The sequence below is a fragment of the Danio rerio genome, chromosome 18 (assembly GCF_052040795.2).
Source record: "Danio rerio strain M-AB ecotype USA chromosome 18, GRCz13ab, whole genome shotgun sequence".
Classification (NCBI taxonomy): Eukaryota; Metazoa; Chordata; class Actinopteri; order Cypriniformes; family Danionidae; genus Danio; species Danio rerio.
This window is the reverse complement of record NC_141038.1, coordinates 41,920,942-41,938,039: the sequence shown is the minus strand read 5'-3', so window position 1 is coordinate 41,938,039 and position 17,098 is coordinate 41,920,942. Positions and strand designations below refer to the sequence as shown.

The 17,098-nt window shown below is 35.6% G+C and overlaps 1 protein-coding gene across 11 annotated transcripts in view; it reads right to left on the bottom strand.

Moving 5' to 3' along the window:
• atosa (atos homolog A) overlaps nucleotides 1–17,098 on the bottom strand; it is an 80,399-nt gene that overhangs the window by 6,251 nt on the left and 57,050 nt on the right. For 6 of the 11 annotated variants that reach the window (NM_001443969.1, NM_001443970.1, NM_001202420.2 and 3 more), the window contains 9 exon segments: nucleotides 470–669; nucleotides 2,878–2,946; nucleotides 4,230–4,388; nucleotides 7,308–7,404; nucleotides 7,678–7,766; nucleotides 10,137–10,262; nucleotides 13,492–15,067; nucleotides 15,293–15,418; nucleotides 15,498–15,700. In NM_001443969.1, coding sequence (NP_001430898.1) covers nucleotides 470–669; nucleotides 2,878–2,946; nucleotides 4,230–4,388; nucleotides 7,308–7,404; nucleotides 7,678–7,766; nucleotides 10,137–10,262; nucleotides 13,492–15,067; nucleotides 15,293–15,418; nucleotides 15,498–15,700 — 2,645 coding nt within the window. 11 annotated transcript variants of the gene reach the window in all.

Genomic DNA, 17,098 nt, shown 5'->3' with positions numbered 1-17,098 from the left:
ATATAGAGTATATGTAATTTCATTATGCAAATCCTAAATTCATGCTAACCAACAAATGATCAAAGGAAATGTATTAATGCAATACAATATGAAGTGATGTTTACTTTAAACTTTAATTATATTGTTCTATTAGAAATTATTTTTTTAAAGATTTTGTCAAATAAAATATTTTTGTTGAGTCATCTACCATCATTTTCGGGCTAAAAGGTATCGGTTCAGGCACCGGTATCATTTTAAAAGTATCGATTTAGCACCGGTATCGGAAAAAAAAACAAACGATACCCTAGTCACGCCACTGTTTACTAATTTAATATTCCGTTTCTCTAGGAACTGGGTCACAATATGAAAAAAATAATAGTTGCAGCTTCTGCTTCATGTCGACTTTAATCTTGTATTCTGAATAAAGGTCAATCACTTGATTTCTGACACTCCCTGGTATATGTGAATGAAAATAGGCTGTGATACTGACCTCAGATGGACGAGGTAGCGGAGGGTTCGTCCTTGCCCCAGTGAGGACGTCTTTTTGTTGCTCTGTCCGTTGAACTCCCGTTTGACTGGGACTGAAAAGGTTCTCTGCCGCAGGAATGTCTGATGGCTGGCAGGCATATCTCTCAGATCGTACATCACCACAAACATCTTCACCACCGTCTTATTGGGGTTAAATAAGGTCTGAAACACAAAGACAAGAAAAGACACATCCGTTGAACATCAACGCTACAGAATCCAAAACACTAATCTATACCGTGAGCATTTCATGAAAAACATATGCTAATAATCTAAGTGGGCGGGAAAAAAAACTATTTTATTTCACTAGCCTCCAAAAATTATTCATCTAAAACAGTGAATCAGAGTGATTTGTTTATGACTAATGCAAAACACAGAATTTAAACGGCTAGTTAAGCCAAAACCTAAACCCATGAGGCTTTCATTCGATGTGTGTGTGTGTGTGTGTGTGTGTGTGTGTTAATGAACGCCTAAATGAAACGTGCTCATCATATAAAAGCACTCATATTTCTGCAGAAGACTTTGAATTTAAACTGCTTGATTTATATGGATTTGTTTTTAGTCTCCTTATGAAGACATTGAATAGAGGGACAGATTTTGTTAAAATTATATTAATGACATTTTTGCTTGACAAATTTAGCAATCGTCTATTTTACATTCTAGCATTTGATGCCAGAACTAAAATAACATATGGTTAACTTGGATTAGGTACCAATGCACATCCTGGGTTTGAGTCTGGACTTTTTATTAAATGTAGTGATGTATCTTTAAGCAGAAATTTGAGTTATTGTATCCCATAATTGAACTTGAATTCATTAATTTTTAAAAATATTTTCTAATTCATCTATTAATTAATAAATTTTTATTAATTTACAATTTTTATTATTATTATTATTATTATTATTTTAATTAATAATTGTTTTAATTATTTTATTCATTAATTTATTTTATTAGTTATTATTATTAGTGGTAGTAGTATTTATTATTTTATTCATTTATTCATTTATTTATCAGTTTATTTATTAATTATGATTTTCATTTATTTATTTATTATTAAATTATTTTATTTATTTCATTTTATAATTCATTCATCTATTTATTATATTTTATTCATTTACTAAATTATTATTATTATTATTATTATTATTATTACTAGTATTATTATTATTATTATTATTATTATTATTAGTGGTAGTAGTATTTACTATCTTTCTAATTTACTCATTTATCAGCACTGTAAACCCCAGTAAGTTAAGGCAACACAAACGATTTGAGGAAACCGATTGCAACAAACCATTTGAGTTAAAAAAAACTAATCTATATGAGTTCTGTGAACTTACTCCATTTGAGTTGAAGTCATGAGGTATTAAGTTAACTCATTACCTTTAACACTGAGTTCAAAACTCGTCAAATAAGTAGAATTAACTTTCATTCAATATTCATTTCATTTAATAATATTGACTGTTGGGTTTTACAGTGTGTCTATTGTGTCTGTCTATTTATTTATATTTTATATTTATTTGTTTAATTATTAATTATTATTTTAATTTATTTATTCATTATTCATTCATTTATTTATTTAGGGTCTATTATTTGACTAAATTACTATTATCGATTTATCATTATTAGTATTTTCATTGATTTATTTATTCATTTATTTTATTATTTTAACTTTATAATTTATTCGTCTATTTATTTATGGTCTTTCTATTAACTTACTAAATTACTATTATTTATTTATTAATTTATTAATTATTATTAATTTTTCATTTAGGCATTATTCATTTATTTAATTATTGTTTTAATTTTCTAATTAATACATCTATGTATTATATTTTTATTTCACAACATTATTATTATTATTATTATTTTTATTATTATTATTATTATTAGGGAGGGTGGTAGTAGTATTTATCATGTTTCATATTTATTGATTTATTATCATTTTTTTCTCTTTAGCAATGTCAACATAGGCACTGTCTGGTTTGCTTTATTGTGTTTGTTATTAATAGTTAAAATGTTAACAAAAAGATGCACAAAGATTATGAAAGACTTTAGGGTGAAAAAAAATTACAATTTTCATCTTTGAGTTAACTATCCATTTAAAGAAATATTCCAAGCTCAAGTTTCGATTTTAATATGGAAAGTCTGTTTCTTTTTTGTGCAACATTTCCACCTCTTCACCACTAGAGAGCGCATCTCTATTTGTTTTTAATGGTTGACGTTTTCCTTTGTTCTCATGATGCCGTCTGGTCGCAATCACACACTTCTGAGCAGTTATTACTCATATATGAAAACGTGTGTCATAAACATGACACATAGTTTGTAAGCAGAACATTCAGTAGGTTTTTAAAATAATTTGATGAATCTTACCACTTGAATGGTTCCTGAAGGAGGTACTCGATATCCCCTTTTACCGAGTGACTCCAAGTTTATGACACCCTGAAGATCAAGAACGAACATTTTAATTCATGTTAATAACACTATTGTTTACTTACATACTTTACATACACTAGGCGGTTCATTCCACTGTGGTGACTCCAAATAAATCAGAGGATTAGCCGAAGGAAATGAATGAATAATATACACTACCATTCAAAAGTTTTGAAACAGCAGTTTTTTTTTTATTCTAAAGTCTATTTTAAATTCTAAGTCTATCATCAAGGCTGTATTTACATGAGCAAAAATACAGTAAATATTATAATAATAACAATCAATTGAATATACTAAATTGTCCATACAGTATGTGTGTGCATGAGTGTGTATGGGTGTTTTCACAGCATTGGGTTGCAGCTGGAAGGGCATCCGCTGTGTAAAACATATGCTGGATAAGTTGGCTGTTCATTCCGCTGTTTTCCAGTAAACGGTTTTCTCAGAGAATGAAAAACGGACAAATCATTGCTGCAGCTCTGATGCAAGTTTATGGAGAAAAGTAAAAAAAAAAAACGCTGCAGTTGTTTGAATGCACGGTGTTTGTCTGAGGTAATTAATCTGCCGTTATTACTGAAATGTGTACATTCCATACAAAGTGTGAAGCAGATTTGTTAGTTCTACTTACTGTAAATGGATCGCGGTGCACTCAGGGCATTCAGGAAAGTTCAGCTTGCACATTATGTGCGCGTTGCTCCCATGTGTGTGTCGTGCGCATTGTGTGCCTCTATTTAAAATGATAAACTGATGCCCTAAGCTTATTGGCACTGCTTCCAAGGCGTGCGCTCAGCAGCCACATTTTAATAAAACTATAGCGCTTCATAGTGAAACTACAAACCAAACTTTAATTATCGATATTGGCAATGGTGTTCGGCCAAAAAAATACCAATATCGATTTAATCGCCCAGCCCTAGGTGAATATATTTCTTATAAAACCTACACTATTACATTATCAAGCAGTTTTAAGCATTTTCCCCCAAAATCTAAGCACTTTTCAAACCCTGACAATTACCTAACTAAAATTCAAGCATTTTTAAGGATTTCCAGCACCTCTATAAACCGTTTTATTCACATTTTGTTTGAATTTCTAATTTTATTTAACAATTGTACAGTTTTATTGTATTTTTGACCTAATAAATGCAGCCTTAGTGAGCAGAATAAGCTTCTTTGAAAACTTCTTAATGACCAATAGTGTGTGTTGTGTTGTATTTCTGTCTTTAAGCAACCTCCATAAGGTGGCATTTAAGAAGCTTTCCAGTTGTAGCATAAGAAGTACACAAATTATGACTCATTACCATGTATGGGGAAGGTGCGTTATCGTCAGAGACACTGTAGAATGACACGTCCACAGGTAAGGTCATGTGACTAGGACAGAAGGTCCCGCTGGCGCCCACTTCTGCTGTAAAACCCTCAACAGTGCCCAGCGGCTCCAGACGGTAATTCAGAACACACTCCTACACAACAACACACAGATACACACTGTCTATACATCCATCTATCAATCCAATTACATACAATTATGATTTGTGATGTCTATTTTTAACATTCAACACTTTGATATTTGTGCATATACATTAGATTAGTCAGTGCTGTAGCTAAATATGGAGCTAATCTAACAAAATAACTTACAGTCCAAAAATAAGTTGCCCAAATTTATGTTGAGGAAAAATATTAAATAAAATTGTTAAAAAGAGGAAAAATCAAGAGAATCAAAAAATGTATTAACTTTGGTTGAAATTTTGTATTTTTTATTTTTCATGCAATATTTTGCATGCATTTAATTTAATAATTTTTTCTATTTCTAAAGTTGTTTAGTGACTAAAATATTGTTTTAATAAATATATCTGTTTAATAAATCTGTTTTGTTCAAATGCACCAAAATATATTTTAACATTATATTATGAATATAGTATTATAATGAATATATACTATATTATTAATATATTATTCAATGAGAAATGGATAAAATAGTCTTTGTAAAAATAGGGTGTACAAATGAAAAATATGAAACAGTACACAGCTTTTTTTTTTGAGAGTTGTAAATAAATATATTAGACAATAATATTTTACAAGAAAATACAGTTTTCATTTTCTAATGTATTTGTTTTTCAGTGATGTTATTACAATTTAATTAAACCATAAAACTAAATTGCATTTTTTTATACATAGAAAAATCGAAATGAATAAATATGTATATTAATAAGTACAAATAAATAAACGTAATTGTTTAAGCTAAATAAATAAAGCATGTTTCTTTAAATAAAATTAAAAACAAATCATTAAATAAAAATTAACAGTATATAGACATAAAAAATAGCAAGGTTTTACAAAACATGTTAACAAAAATTAACGAAAACTAAACGTATTCAAATCATTAATAAATCTACAGACAGTATACAAGAAGCACACAGACAATAAGAACCAATATAAAAAACACAGAAGTTTCATAAACTGATACAATATGATGAAACAATCAATGTAACAAATACTGGGTTCCACACAAATGATTTGTGTTAATTTAAGTAGATTAAACATAAATCAATTAATGTGTCCCACTAAAAACTCAAGAATAAAATACATTATTTTCTACAAGGACTCTTTAAAATATTTTTGGAGTGGAGAATGTGTTGGACTCCCAAACCAAACAATTGTTTTTAATCTTGGTTTATCTTGCAAAGAAATGTTAACTTTTGTTGTCGTCATCTCCTCCGGTACCCTCATTTAAAGTGGGGTTGTCTCAAGTATGTAATCTATTTCCACTTGAGAAACTCACCAATGGCATACACAGGGTATATAGAGGAATCCGAGAGTGCAATTTAATACATTTTAAGACGTTTTTAAAGACTTTTTCCATACTTTTTAAAGCCAAATCACCACTTTAGTATTCAACCGGTGTCTTTTTATTCTACCCATCAGATTATGCTTCCAACACTGTATTTGAATGGTTCTGATGTTGGGGTTAGGGATTAGGTAGGTTAGGGCAATATTACAGCTCATACCACACTACTCCACATTAAAATTTACACTGGAAAATAGAAAAATATTAAACACAAATAAAAAAGGAAAAAAAATCAAGAGAAGTAGAAAATAGTTGAAATTTTGTAAATTGTAATTTATATATATATATATATATATATATATATATATATATATATATATATATATATATATATATATATATATAGCTTGGATTTTTTGTATTATCTTTCACTTTCTAAAAATGTTTGGTGACTAAAATATTTTTTAATAAATATATCTGTTTAATAAATCTGCTTTGTTCAAATTCACCAAAATACATTGCCTATATTCACTGAGAAATGGATAAAAATATTCGTTTTCAATATGGGCTGTACTCAGTTATGCTGAGCGCTGTAGTATTTAAGACTTTTAAGTACTTCTTAAGGGCCTTAAATTTCTCTACATTTATTTACCTATTAATACTTTTAAGACCCCGTGGACACCATGATACATAAAAAGTCTGATATTTTTTGGCAGCTAATGACACCTTTTTGGCATTACATTACCAATTTCTCGTGTTTTTATATTCTATGGTGCATATCTAGCCTGGCTGCATTATCCTGTTTACTTGTTTGTATATTTCTTATTATTTCCAACTGTATAGCGTAGACTGTATTTATATGTGCGGATGTATAAAAAAACAACAACGATTAATTAAAGAAAACTCAAGAATTGTGTTGTTTCAGCTCATTTTGAACAAGTAGTTTGGACAAACAGCAAGGTAAACGCATGGGTAAACATCCTTACCCGAATATTGAGAACATATTTGTGTGCTGTACAGGACAAAATCTCTGACAAGCTCATTTTGGTTATGTCATAATTTGTAAAATATTAAATCAGCACGGTGGCGCAGTGGGCAGCACAATCGCCTCACAGCAAGAAGGTCGCTGGTTCGAGCCCCGGCTGGGATAGTTGACATTTCTGTGTGGAGTTTGCATGTTCTCCCCATGTTTGCACGGGTTTCCTCGGGGTGCTCCGATTTCCCCCACAAGTCCAAAGACATGCGGTACAGGTGAATTGGGTAAGCTAAATTGTATGTAGTGTATGTGTGTGAATGAGTGTGCATAGATGTTTCCCAGTGATGGGTTGGAGCTGGAAGGGCACCCACTGCGTAAAACATATGCTGGATAAGTTGGCGGTTCATTCCTCTGTGGCGACCCCAGATTAATAAAAGGACTAAGCCGAAAAGAAAATGAATGAATGAATGAAATTAAAACATCTGAAAATACACACATCCTTCAATATGCATTAGTAATGCATATAACTAACTGAATATAAAACTATTGTAGTCTACACAATGAAAAAGCCAAGTGAAATGTGTGTGTGCGTGTGTGTTATTTATTCTGTTCATCTACCTCAAAGTTACCCAAAAGGCTGAGGTTGGCGGGTGGAGCGCTGGCACTGAGAATCTGATGCTGAGACTCATCATAGTCTTGTGATCTTTTCAAAACCCTGCAAACACACACACACACACACACACACACACACACACACACACACACACACACACACACACACACACACACACACACACACATACACATACACATACACATACACACTTCAGTCAGCCATTTTGGGTAGTCTGCAGCTTTAGGGATAACTCTAGTGTGTGTGTGTGCACAGCAGATGGCAGTGCATGTAGGAAAGCCTCAGTAAAGGAAATGGCACAGTGAAATATGGAACAATGGCATTACAGCAGGAAATGAAAAAAGAGAGTCATACCTCCTATTGGCAGCCCATGGTACACCTCTGCAATGAATCAGAGACGTGTCTAAATCAAAATATCCTGTCTGGCTTTTTCTTTGAGGAACCTGAGGGGGGGGGAAAAGGAGGAAGCAGATGAACACATTCACATCTTTTGTTTGGAGGCCTTTGACCGCTTCCACAATGCCCTTTTTAAAAAGAGCTAATTATATTGTTACAAGACACTGTACTGCATTTGCAAGTGTATAAATGATTAACTGTCATAATAATAATACTAATAATAATAATAATAACAATAATAATAATAATAATAGACTTTTATTAAAACAATCAAACAAACAAAATAAAAAAACTCGAGTGACGCTTCATCCATGTCTGATTTTGAGGACACAAATTAGGATATTTTGGACAAAATCTACAAACTCCCCGACCCTTCATAGACAGCAATGGCCTCAAGACACCCAGAAAAGAAAACTAAATCTTCCTCAAAACAGTCCATGGGTCTTCAGTCGTTCAATTATGACAATGATATCAAGCACAAGACATCTAAATAACACTTTTATTTAACATTTCAGTATTGTAGCTTTCTGGATTGACTCTTGCTTCTCTATGCAGGATCCGAGAGCTCTAAAATTTCATCTAAAAAGATGAATGAAGGTCACGGGTGTTTGAAATGACATGAGAGTAACCAGGGCCAGTGCGTCCATAGAGGCGACCTAGGCGGCTGCCTAGGGCGACAGAATAGAGAGGGCAGTGTCCCTGAAACTACCCTTGCCACCCGCGCACTCAGTTATATCTGCATCTAGAGCGGCAGAATAGAGAGAGCGGCGTCCCTGACACTACCCTCACCACCCGCGCCCTCAGTTATATCCTTGTCTGGGGTGGCAGAATAGAGAGAGGCGTCCGCGACACTACCCTCACCACCCGCGCCCTTAGCTATATCCACGTCTAGGGCGGCAGAAAAGAGAACCCCCCACCCCCATCCACACCCCGTTTTCACTTTAGGGTTGAGGGCGGCATGACCGTCCTTTGCCTAGAGCGGCAGTTCAGCTTGCTCCGGCCCTAAGAGTAACTAGTCATGAAATCAAGGGAAATGATAAACAGTTAAACATTTTCTTTAAGCTTCAATTTAGCCTGTCTTTAACAAAGCTGAACCACACTGTTCCAGTTACTGAACCACACTGTTCCAGTTACTATGACCATTTATGTGAAGCTGCTTTGACACAATCTACATTGAAAAAGCGCTATACAAATAAAGCTGAATTGAATTGAATCAATTCCAGATCAAAGCTAACCTAATTACATCAACTTTTAGGAATGTTCTATTACCAAGGATGGCAAAATCGAACTCAGCACACATACAGTTGAGATCAAAATGATTAGCCCTCCTGTAAATTTCTTTTTTTAAATACTACACAAATTATGTTTAACAGAGGAAGAATTTTTTTCACAGTATTTGCTGTAATATTTTTTTTTATTTGTTTTATTTTGGCTAGAATGAAAGCAGTTTTTAAATTTTTAAAAGAGATTTTAAGGCCAAAATTATTAGCCCCCTTTAAGCTATATATATATATATATATATATATATATATATATATATATATATATATATATATATATATATATATATATATATATATATATATATATATATATATTTTTTTTTTTTTTTTTTTTTTTTTATTGTCTACATAACAAACCATCATTATACAGTTATTTGCCTAATTACCCTAACTTGCCTAGTTACACCAATTAACCTAGTTAGGTCTTTAAATTGTATTTAAGCTGAATACTAGTATCTTGAAAAATATCTATAAAATATTATGTACTGTCATCATGGCAAGGACAAAAGTATTTAGTTATTAGAAATTAGTTATTAAAAGGATTATGTTTAGAAATGTGTTGAAAAAAAACTTTGTTAAACTGAAATTGGGGAAACAATATACAGGGGGGCTAATAATTCAGACTGTTCTACTGGTTAAGAATTATTATAATTTTCTTTAGTCTGGCCACATCCTTTTGAAAATGCTGATCGAAACAGTTCAGTTGTTTATAACGTTTAATGAAAACCAATAGAATTACATCTAAGTGGATCTCTAGAGAACAAGAGCACCACTCATCTGGAGTAACAACACGAAACTCCCACACACGATCAAGTGCCTGAGTCATACAGCACCAATCACAACTCAAACTGCCATTGGTATGCTTTGAAAACAACAAAACCTCATGGATTCATTTACAGAGCATAAATGAAAAGTATTAATAAAACCATGAGTTATATGGAGTTAGATTTTATTAGTAGTCAATACTGGCCAAAAGGATTTCACTAGCGTGCCATCTAGGAAGCACGGAATTCTGTGGTCAGTAATTGAGACAAACAAGAAGTGATTCAGAAGTGAGCATCGAGGAGTCATACTCAAAGCTTTGGGGCCCTTTGAGTAAGATCTGAATGTGTGTGTGGTGATCTGTGCTCTTACAGGACTGGAGAGGAGAGGTAGGCCTGTGCAGGGGTGGAAGGCTTTTGTTGCGGTGCCATCTATGGAGTGACGAGTCTGTTTCTTCCAGTTACCGCATGACTTCAAAGGGGTGGGGGAGCATCTCTGCTTTTAAAAAAATAAAGAGAAGAAATTCAGCACTGAATAGTACAGGAAACAGGGCAATGTAGGGTGGCGTTTACACTAGTGAATCTTTGTTTAAAACTGCATACATTTTGTTATGTACTATTTACTGTTTGGCCGGGTTTCAGTGTGGACAGGCTAAAATGTAGACAACTGAAAATTTAGCAGTGGTCCACAGTCACTCTCTGACCGGTCTTTTGGTATATGGACCCTTTTTACAAGACTTTTAAGATAGCATCTTAAATCTTTAAAAGTTTAGAACATTTATGGCTCTATCATACACCTGGCGCAATAAGGTGCAAGTTGTGTTTGGCGTGATTTCTTGCTATTTTCAGACCAGTGCAGCACAAATTTTTACGTTTTGCACCATGTTGTTTAAATTGCAAATCCCTGCACTGCAGATGGTTTGTTTAACTGTTTTCTCACTAGTGAAGCATTCAGTTTTTCCACTTACAAAGTCTGTCATGTAAATAGCAAAAGCGCCATGGCGCGATGCAACTGACTCTTACGCCCGATTCATGCGGGGTTCAGCGTTAATGCTTGACAGAGGGTGTGTCTGAAGTTGGGCTGATGTGATCATCATAGTCAGCCAATGAAATAAGTCAGCAATCGGCTACTGTCTGAGCTGGTGTATTTGCATACATCGATCTGAATAGTTGACGCTTCAGTTGGCTCTTGAAAAGTTGAGAAAGTCCTAACTTCTGCAGCGACGACGAATGTACAATACAGTTGAGCAACGCTTGACATCACCAATTCAAAGTGAATGGAAATCGTAGACGCTGACGCCCTATGTGAATGGGCCGTTAAAATGAACAGGAGATGAGTCTCTGATTGGCTTAATGCATGTTATGCATTTTGCATATGTATTTTTCAGTCCTTAAAATAGCAGAAGTGGACTCAGACACGCCCTTAATGCTTTTGCGGTATTTTATGAACATTTCTATGCATTCAAGTATGTATTGCACTATCGTTGCATCAAATGACAAAAATTGAATTGCCGTGTTGTGCGAGGCGATTGTGATGCAGAGTGTATGGGCAGAACAGTAAAAGACGTTGTTCTCTCTTCTGGCTACCGTTATATCTTACACAATTTACTTTTCCTTTTTCTCAAAGTCTTGATAACACTATTGTGGAGTTTTCCTTTTATCATTTCAGCAAATTGGATTGTAAAAAGAAAAGGGTCCATTGGATATCGTTTGCCAATCTGTCAAGCCCCTGATCTTTGATCATTACACAAATGGTAGAAAACTATTACAGATGCCTTAAAGATACACATATGTCTAGTACGCGTGAATGGTCACATTTCAGGCATTTTAGTTTGTATAGTGTGGACGGATAAAGTTTTTATTTCTGAAAAGTAGTGAAAACACCAATATAAGGAGTGTTTAGATTCTAAAATAGTACTTTAAATCAAAAACGTACTACTGTAAAATAGGGAACTATGGGTTTTATACCACATTTTTTGTCAAATGGTCTATAGGCTAGATGGAATTATCCAAATCTGATTTTGTATGTGTACTCTTCTGTGAAATTCTTAAGCCCAACAAAAGCCATGAAAACGTCATTCTGAAATGATTCAATAGTTTAATGTGATTCTAATAATAGGTAATCAAGATGAACAAATCATCTTAGAGAGAGTTTTGTAAAACTCACAATAGTAAACGTCACAATTCAAACTGCGTTCTGCTTTTAATTTTGACAGTCAACACAACAAAAGTCTCTCCAAGATGATTTGTTCCTATTACTATAAATGATCAGTGGAGAAATGTGTAGTTTTTCAATAAAAATGAACCTATAATAATATGTAAACTCAATAATAACACTGTAATAGGATACCTTTGGGTAATGAAAGATTATGAACATATCTTGTGTTGATCTAACATTTGTTATTATATTCGAAAACAATTATGTTATACAATTATCTTTCATTAATTTCACTATACAAGTGTGATTTGAATTGGTAACTGTATTGGTCGACACTCCATTTAATTGGTATCAGATTGGTTCTTTAAAAAGGTATTGATGCATCCCTGTTGTAAACAAAGCCTAAAGACTAATTTATACTTCTGCGTCAAGAGCACATGTATGTTCCGATGCAGCCTTCGTGCAGTTGCATAGCCCTTGCTGTGGCTGATGCCAACGCTGATGTGCACCTCTCAAAAAAGGCAACAGCAAGTTGCAATGATGCATAACACAAGCTCTGTAATTGGTCGGCTTAAGCCTGGTTTATACTTCTGCGTCAAGTGACCTGCGTAACTCACGGCGCAGGCAACGCGCGCAGCTGTGCATTTATACTTCTGCGCGCTGTCTCTGTTGGTCTGCATTAACACTTCCGAAACGCTAGTTGGCAGTGAGGTGTAAATGTTCCTATGTGTCGAGTTTCTTCACTTCTGTTTAGCTTTTCCCGAACACTTCCTGGTTGTACAAGTGACTCAAACTCGGTCATTTTGAGGCAGGAACCGGCGGACGTGCAACAACTTTAACTATGAGGTAAACACAAAACAAAACTTTCCATCCGGAGCTCCTTCACGGGACTCCACACTTGTAAACAATCGCTCGTGCCATTCGCGCTGCTCTCGGTCCCACCCAGACTCGTCAGCGCTACCAAGCCGACCAATCACAGAGCTTGCGCTACGTGTTGTTGCGACGTGTAGTTACATTTTTTTGAGAGGTGCACGTCAGCGACGCCGACGGCCACGGCGAAGGGCTATGCGTCAGTGCCGTAGCATACGCTGGCGTTTGACGCAGAAGTATAAATCAGCCTTTAGTAGTGCTGACGAGTGTGGGCAGGAGCAAGAACTACATGAACCCGTTGGAGCGAGTGTTTACAAGTGTTGAGTCTAGTGAAGGAGCTTCAGGTGGAAAGTTTTGTTTTAGGTTTACCTTAGGATTAAAGTTGTTGCACATCCGCCAGTTCCTGCCTCTAAATGAGTGAGTTTTAGCTTCTTCTACGTTAAGGTATCGTTCAGAAAAAACCGAACACCAGGAAAGAAACTCAACACAGAGGAACATAAAACTCCCAATGCCAGCTTGCATTTCGAAAGTGTTATTGCAGAGCAACACAAACAGCATGCAGAAGTATAAACCAGCGATGACATGGTAATCACTCGACGCAGAAGTATAAACCAGCCTTAAGTGCTCTGACAAACTTGTGTTAACATATGAGCTAAAGACATGTCATGAATCATAAGGTGGGAGAGGCATATATACTCACTGTTTGATTGCTCTCTGTGGGGGCAAGACTGGAGATGTTGCAAGTAAGGTTGGCTGGTGTGCTAGAAAGGGATGAATGGGGTTCTTGGTTCTCATCTTTCTCAAGACAAGTGGACCCATCCCGGACATGTTTTTCTGCTTCTTTTTCACTGATTGCCACTCGGTTTTTGAAGGGCTGATGGTATCCAATTTGGGTCAGTCCATTCTCCTGAGGAGAACTTGCATGGCTAGAGTTGTTTTTCAAGGAGGTCCAGGACTCTCTACTGACATAGTGTTGGTGATTACTTGCAGTTAAAGGCTGTGATTTTGTGACGCTGTGGTCTTCAAGTTTTAAACTGGCCACTTTTAGTGGTCTAGGGGAACAGTCTGGCTTTCTACGACTAGAGTCAGGAGATCTGCAACATTTTGTTGCATGAGAAATATGAGGATCTGTGCTTTCCTCACCATTGGGTGCATTTGTAGGCTTCTTATGGCTTGACAGTGATACAAAGCCATTTGTTTGGGCTCCATGATTTGAGCCTACCTGCTCATTCTGAGAACTCTTTAATTTATAGGTGCCATTCAGGAGACTGTAGGAATGTTGCAGTCGCTCCTGAATCAACCTGGAGATGTCCTGAACTGCATCTGCAATTAGAGAACCCTCTGCAGACTGGTCACTAAGTACCAAGCGCCTACATGTTGCGGGTTTTGGGGAAGTTTTTGATTCACGGTCAACTCTATCCAGCCGAGTTCTGGTTCTAGGGCTCAAGGGGGTGTCGAAGAGAGAAGACCTGCTCCTCTCAGGGATTTCTAGACTGTTTCCGTTGTGATTTTGAGGATGAGGGACTGGGAAGAGGGTATCTTTGGATTTCTTTAAACACTCCTTATCCTGTGTCGAGTTCCAGGTGGTTTTGTGTCCTGGGGGTTCTTGAGAAGTGAAGAGAGCATCGGGGAGATGGGGAGCTGTAGGGTCGCAGAAATTAAGTCGCTGAGCAATTCGAGCAATGACTTCCTGTCTTTCCTGAAGCAAGGAGCCAATAAGGGGGTTGGTTTCACCTGAGATGGAGCTGGGGCTTGGGATCACTAATGGGTCTGTGATTGAGAGTGATTTAAAACCACGAATTGGTGATTCAGTTCTTGAAGTCTTTGGGCTCTCTGCCCCATTAGTACACAAGCTATATGGTTCTGAAGGCGGGGTGTCTATACCGCCATTAAGCCGAGAGTACAGCCATTTGACAGCTTTGCCAGGTGGAAGAGGGGACTCGGGACGAGGGGGACACTTACGGGTGTTAAGAGGGCTGTGGGAAGGTGGAGAAGGGTGTAAAGACCTGGAGAAAAGTGGAGATCTTGGCAGACGAAGGGAACTGCGGTTGTCTCCTGCTTGGTTGCCACCCTCGCCATGCTCTAGTGCTCTCTTACCCAAAAAAGCTAGACCTGAGTGGATGCTACATTTGAGTACAGGGTATCTAGGCTGGCGAGGCAAAGACTGAACCCGCACTTTCAGCGCGACACTATGTGACACATTTGGAACAGGGAAAGCATGTTCAGAGGGTGTTTGTGAGAAGTTCCATATCAGTTCTTCATCAGCTGCACTTATTCTGCAACACACAGCGAATGGGAAAATAAATGAATGCATTCTTAATCCACAGAGTTTAACTGAATTGAATCCTAAAATGTATGTAAGGTATAACTTTATTTATATTTATATGTATCTATATTTATATGTATATCTATGTAGTGTGATGCATTAAAAATCAACAGGTCACTACAGATCATAGCCATTGATAGTTTATTATGGCACCATTTCATCTTTCGCATGTTACCTGTAAAGGATGTTTCTTGGGACAATTCCGTGAGAGGCACTGAGCCACGCACTGAGCTGGGAGAAAAACACATAGGAGCGCACCGCCAACAGCAAGGTCTTCTCTTCTATGAATCGATCTCCACTCCTGCAACAAAAAACAAGTTTGTTAAAACTCCACAGTGCAAGATATTGTTTTCGAAGAACTGCAAGTGAATATGTCTTACTGTCTGGGAACTGGCTGTAAAGTCCATCTTTCTAGTAAGAGTGCATCTTGCTTTATTGCTGGGTCATTTAGGTCTGTGCAGTCTGTGGTTGGGCCTTCATCACTATAGCAACAATCAGGAAGCAGCATCACCTCGATCATTATAGGGATGTGATTGCGCCACAGAAGCATGACTTCTGATCTTGTTCTCCTTGCCTGACGACACTGTATCGGTAAAAAATAAATAATTTGTAGTTTGTTTACTAAAGTGCACTGAGTAAAATGTAATTAAAATTAATAATGAAGCAGTCTTAAACTGCTCCTAGGTCATCTTATAATGTTGTCAAGATTTATCCATTTTAAAAATCATCATAATTCAGAAGTAACAGGTAATGCTCTGCTCTATTTTGACCTTCCTTCACTGAAACACACTAAGAAGCAAATGTCCACAGGTATAGTTGACAAGCTTGAGTTTTTAGATGTTATGATGCATTAAATTATGTCCTTAAGTTGTCGTTAAAAGGGAAAGTTCTCCCAAAAATGAACATTTACTCACTATTTGCTCTTGCTCATGTGGTTCCAATCCTTTCCTAATTCCACTGAACACAACAAAAGATATTTAGAAAAACGTTGGATAAAATATGTTGGAAATTAAATATACTATAGAATTTGATGGTTATACGTTTTCCAGTTTTTTTTTTATACCAAAATCTCTTCTTTTCTTTTTATTAGAAGAAAAAAACTCTTTAACTGTTTGTCTACTACATGCAGACTGCTGTTTGTCCACCCATAGCCGGACACTGCTGTGAAAACGCATAAATACTCGATACTCAAAGTATTTGTAAGAATAAACAAAGCAATAATGACCACGTACAGTGTTGTGATATTACTGTTGGATCCAATATATCCAACAAAAGCAAAAATATTCTGAATGAATATTCTGAATCGAATAATGAAACGAGTTCTTAGAGATACAAAATTAAAAATAAAGTGTATCCACTCCATTCTCAAGTTGACACTGCACAATATCTTCCTGTCTTTGTTACATTTTAGTTTGCATCTTTAGTCATTTACTTCTTTCTTCTCTGAATTTTTGAGCGGAGTTTAACCTAAAATAAAAATTGTTAAATCATTTGCTGAACCTATACTCATTCTAAACATTCTTGAGTTTCTTTCTTTAGATAAACAGAAAGATATTTTTAAAAAGCTGTAAACCTATAACCATCGACTTCCATAGTATATTTTATTTCCAACATATTTTACCCCAAATTTTTCAAAACATCTTTTATTTTGTGTTCAGAGGAATAGAAACTCACAAAGAGTTGGAACCACATGTGGGAGAGTAAACGGTGAGTAAACTGTCATTTTAGAGTGAACTATCATCTTAATGACACCATAACAACATAATTGAACGCATCATAACATCTCAAATTAGTACCTATATGTCTCATTTCCCCCCCCAAGTAGTACAGTTCAGTTCAGTAAGGTACTGTACAGTACGGGTCACCTTTATAAGGCTTGTGTCTTTACTGTCAAAGGGTACCAAAAGTACAACAAAGTTGCATTAAACATCATTCTCGCATGAGGAAATGTCAAAGTAAAACCATACGCGTCCTTCACATA